This window comes from Oryzias melastigma, linkage group LG17 (genome assembly GCF_002922805.2).
Source record: "Oryzias melastigma strain HK-1 linkage group LG17, ASM292280v2, whole genome shotgun sequence".
Lineage (NCBI taxonomy): Eukaryota > Metazoa > Chordata > Actinopteri > Beloniformes > Adrianichthyidae > Oryzias > Oryzias melastigma.
The window spans coordinates 18,961,915-18,967,214 of record NC_050528.1 but is presented as its reverse complement, the minus strand read 5'-3'; the positions used below and the strand labels follow the sequence as shown (position 1 = coordinate 18,967,214).

The 5,300-nt window shown below is 38.7% G+C and overlaps 1 protein-coding gene across 2 annotated transcripts in view; it reads left to right on the top strand.

Moving 5' to 3' along the window:
• Nucleotides 1-3,206: 3,206 nt before the first annotated feature.
• Nucleotides 3,207-5,300, top strand: part of LOC112147446 (integrin alpha-6) — a 17,411-nt gene continuing 15,317 nt past the window's right edge. For both annotated transcript variants that reach the window (XM_024273850.2, XM_024273851.2), the window contains exon 1: nucleotides 3,207-3,491. In XM_024273850.2, coding sequence (XP_024129618.1) covers nucleotides 3,325-3,491 — 167 coding nt within the window. In that variant the 5' untranslated portion in view covers nucleotides 3,207-3,324. The remainder of the gene's footprint in view (nucleotides 3,492-5,300) is intronic.

The following is a 5,300-nucleotide window of genomic DNA, read 5'->3' as shown; positions in this document are numbered from 1 at the left end:
CCAAAAAAAAAAAAAAAAATTACATCAGAACTGTAAAAAAATAAATGGGGCTATTCTATTATGGGGCTCAAAAATTATCTTAAGATCCACTAATCAAAGCAAATGTTTCAGATATATTTAAAGGAAGTTTTTAAATTATTATTGGGTTGACCATAAGTGGCCATTTTGAGGCAAAGTGTGAAAATGTGGCGATTTGTTCCTTTTTCTCTTAATATGTAAAAAGAACTTTTGGTTGAGCAATCTTCACAAAATTTCACACACGCCACCAGGTTATATCTACATCCACCACAAAAGTTTTGCTGCCTTTTGACCTTGGTAAGAGTTCACTCCCCCACCCCCACCCCAAAGAAAAAAAATACCTTTACTACCAGATTGAAAAATGATTTTTGAGATTTTTGGGATATTAATCTATCATCTTATAACTTATAGCTCACAAACAAAATTATTGTTCCCCTGTTGCTTGCACAGTTTTAACCGGAACATTGTGAAATTTTAAAGATCCCTCCGATGAAAATCATGTTTTTTGAGTTTTTTTTTTCATCTACCTGCAGCATTTTTCTTATGAAAGAGAACTAATTCAATCAGAAATCATTTCATTTTTGCATATCTGAGCATTTCTCCTTTTAATTTGCTGTCAGACTTTGCAAAGAGGCTGTTTTTGGACTAATGAGCCGCTGTGATGTTTGAATGGCCCAAGAGTGCATGTGCAAGCTCCCTGACCTGCCCCGCCCAGCATGCACAAGCTCAGGTGCAGGAGAAGAGAAGATGGCATCTTCCCACTGACCTAAACTTATGAATGTTTATGACTTATGTTTATGACTTACATTTATGAACCCATTCTTACCATGAGTTATCTGATCATAAAAAATATATTTTTCTCCAGATAATGGGATAGCAACTCATCAACACAGATAATTATATCTATTTCACAGTAAAATCTTTTTTTTATAGCAGCAAACTGATTATTAATACTAATTCATAATTATCAGTTTCGGTTATGTCATCACAAATTTTGTTGACGAGATAATTAAAGAGATAAACTCCAGGACATTCCTGATGTTCAAACAGGAATGTCCTGGAAAGCTTTAGTTTATCTCTTTAATTGTCTCTTATCACCATTCTGACGCCTCCACTTGTAGATGATTTGATCCATGAAGCTTTCCCCTTTCCTTGTCCGAGCTGGCATCTGGCTCAATGCTACGCTCACAATATTGCTTGACATTTTTTGTAGCAGCAGCGGTGAAGAAAGCTAACAAGAAAGGGATATTTTTATCAGATAAGGGAGATAAGGGCGGGGTCACTCAGCTCAGTATCAACGGCCATGTCCATGTACAGGAAATTTTGGAAACAGCGGCTTTAGAAAAATATGAAATATGACTTTTTAAGGCATTCAGGTTGAAGGATTTTTCTTAAAAACATCATAATCATAATTAAAACATCACTGGGAACGTTTTTGTTTTTTAAAATTGTCTTAGGGGAACTCTAACGGCCCAGTGACAGGTATAAAAGGGGGATATTGGGGGTTGATAAGAACAGGTAGTGCCTGTGGGTCATAAAATGTTTGTGGCTTTTAAGTCCCAAATATTCTTTGATCTTCTCTAAATGTGCACATGTTCCCATTGGTCTTGATTATGTCATTTTTAGGCAAAAAAAACCCAAAACAAAACAAAACAAAACAAAACAAAACAAAAACTGTCATGTTCTAGGGACATAGACCCAATCCGAATTCTTCCCTTTCCTTCTAGCCCTTTTCCCTTTCCCTTCATTTAACCCTCCAAAAGGAGAGTTATGAAAAAAATAGTGGCTCATATTTCAGATGTCATATTCGTTCAATGACATCACCAATAATCGCCAGTCAGCTAGCGTCAATGCGCAGATTCCAGCGTTTGAATATACTGTACATAACAAAATTGGTTTTATAACTTTGAAAAGGTCATGCTACACCAAAAAGTCATTACTAACATGTAAATGTAAGGTAGCTTCTGTGCTTCAGAGCACACCCATGTGAAGAAAAGCACTTGTCGGTGCGACGCGGTTTACCCTCGCCACAGACGACTTTGTATTCTTCCGCTTGGAGGGTGACAGTTGACACTTGCACTTAAACTGCCCCTTCAAATGGAGGGGAAGGGAGAAGGGTAAGAATTCGTATTGGGCCATAGTTTCTGCAGAGCACCAGCAGTTCATGTAGATGCGAGGATCCCCGTCCTCCTTCTGGTGGGTCAGGAGTCAGGAACCTAAAATGGGTGCAAGTCAAATCAATCCAAGAACCACTCTCCAAGACAACAATATCAGGTTCACCTTTGCAAAGGGAGGAGTCAGACCAGTCGCACAGCAACGTGGCTCTCTCTGATCCCTCTGTCCGGATGCAAAAGCTGGTTTTAATGCATTATGGCATCAGCGAATCAGTACATTTGCATAACCAATCGATCATTTAGTTATATGTTTATTAACTTTGCTGTTTTTTTTTTGTTCTTCTTTTTTAACATCTGCAGTTTTGTCTGTGCGTGTAGACAAGTGCACCCACATCCTGTTGTGCAGACCGTTTTCACTTCCGCTGCACGATCATGAGCACGCAGTAGTAAAACTACACTTTTTTGAACAACATAATTTTCATTGAACATAACATATGCATGTATATATTTCTCTACATTCAGTAGAAATTAGTATTTCGTGGAATTGTTGGTGCTGAGTAAGCTTTTATCCCTTCCCATCATCCACTTGCTCGTGCTAGCTTACAGACCCTCACAACCCCAAGCTAACATTACCAATGAAACAAAGATGGCCGCCAATATTTTAGCTATACCCAGTTGCATAGTTTTGAGCCAGATGCCAGCTTGGACTAGGAAAACCAAGACATATATGGATCTAGTCGTCTAAAAGTGGATGCATCGATAGAGCAGGGAGCTCACCATTTTAGCTTCTATCTATGTCACACCTACAATCTTGTTCTAACAGCATTTTGTCATCTGCTCCTGATTCACAACGATTTGACTAAATAAATATACAGAAATTCAACGTTAAGCTTAATTTTCTTTATATCTCATCAGAAAAATGATGCTAGAAAATGTTAAAACACTATTTTAGCAATATTATTTCTCGTATTATGATTGAATCGTGAACTGGTAAATTAATAGATGAAAGCGCCCAATAAACGTTGGTATTTGTCAGTAATGACGGAGTAAAGATGAAGGATTGAGTGTTGGTGTGTCAGTGGGAGGGACGGTTACTTTATAACACCCCCCAGCAGAACCTCATGTGCACTCTGCTTCTGCAACGCCAGGAACTCACCTTCCTTCTCTCAGACCAGGGAGGTTTACCAGACGAATGGAGGGCGGACTGTGGCTGCTCACCTGCCTCGTTTTGTGCTGCAGGAGACTCTCAGCTTACAACCTGGACACCGAGAATGTCCTGCGGAAGGACGGGGAGCCGGGGAGCCTTTTCGGCTTCTCTCTCGCCATGCACCGGCAGCTAAGTCCGGAGGATAAGACCATGTAAGAGCCGGGAGTTTACTGGAAAAAAAAATGTTTCGGGAAATTTTGTGAATTTCGGTGAAGCGAAAGCTTCAGGTAGAGTTTCAAAAGTTGAGTTGGAAAGTGGAGCTTAAATGAATTTAAAGCAGCTTAGAGGTAAACGCTACCTGGTTTCAGGTAGGTAGAAGAATTACTGACGGTCCTCAAACGCAACCTTCAACAGGTTTAAACACCTGCCTCGAACCCCGCCTCATTTTCTACTTAAACAAACCTCACATATGTTTTTATTTTCAAAAAATCTATCCTATTAGATTAATTAAGTCTTTTAAAACTAAAATAAAGTAAAATCTTTAAATTTTATTTGCTTAGACAGCTGTAATAGCCAAACATATCTTTACTTTTTGAATATCAATATTAGTTACACTTGCTACTTTAATTATGAGGTTATTACTACAATATAAAAGTAGCCTACATTTAAGTAACAATTATAGCTCTGGAGATGCTTTCTTTGACCATTCTTGTTCACAGTTGATTTTTTTTTTAAATATGAACACCATCCTTAGAATACCATTTTTCTTTAAAGAATTGATCTTTTCTCAGGTGTTTATTCTTGTGGTAAATAAAAAAGTTGTTCACAGACATTTAAAGGTCATGAAAGGTTAACAAGGAGTTAGATGGTTCCGCTGTTATGATGCCATTTCTTTGACAAGTCCCTAATTTTCCTTGAAAAAACATTTTTTGGTCTTTCTTATGTTCACACTAATGGCTGGCTGAATTAAGCACAACACAACTTTATGGAATAGTATTTGTTTTTGCCATAATGTGAACTTTATTTTGAAAACATCTGTCAGAATAGTGCAGTTATTTAAGTGTGATAGTGAGATTTCAATTTTTTGCCAGACAAAACTTGAAGTTAAAGCCTCCAATTTGGGGTTTTGGGAGCAGTGATTGGTGATTGGCAGGTTTCCAGTGATTGTAAACAGTCATGACTTCCAAAAAAGTTCCTTATTGACCAGTTACATCTTTATTGTTCATCGTAGTGTTGAAACTGCAGACCCAGATGGAGATGAGAATCGTTCAGCCGCTTCATTTTTGCAGAGACACGTGTGCAGGAACGTTTTCATGTTGTTGATGCCTGCTGCCTGCACTTAGGCGTTGGCTTGTTGTCAGTCATCTGTGTGTCAGAGAGCTCCGTGTTCTGCCTGAAACAGCCCTAACCTGAGGCAACAGAAAAAGAACCAGACATCAGTTGATAGACAGTTTCTGCTTATGGTGCATTCGTTGTTCTCTTAAGTTCTCTGTAACAACACGAATCCTGCAGTGCGAGCGTGCCCCACCTGGGTGTGCGCAAGTGATTCACAATCCATAATCATTCATACCAACTTTTTGCTAGACTTGCATGAGCCAGCTTTTTTATATCCTGCGAAGATGAGCGTTACATGTAGCTGCAGGGAGAAGAAGGACCTGTGAGTGCTTGTGTCTGTGTGAACGTAGTATTCCATCTTCCTTCGTAATTGCATGTCAGAGATGTCAGTATAATAAAATCGAGAGGGAACACACAACTTGCTGAAGTGGTGAGAGCAGGGAGGAGACCAAGTGAGAATGTGGGAAAGCTGAAGCGGTTGCACAGAGAAATGTGTGAAAGAATGTGTGTTAGAGGACGGATTTTAAGAGTTTGGGTCTTCCAAAATATGTCTGGAAGCTCAGAAATATTAAGATAAACTATGAGAGACTACAATTTTTCTATTGAAACAATGCAATAAAAGTTCAGTTCCAAGTGTTATCTAAAAAAATTAAAGTCGGATAACCCCTCATAGGTTATTGAAGGTT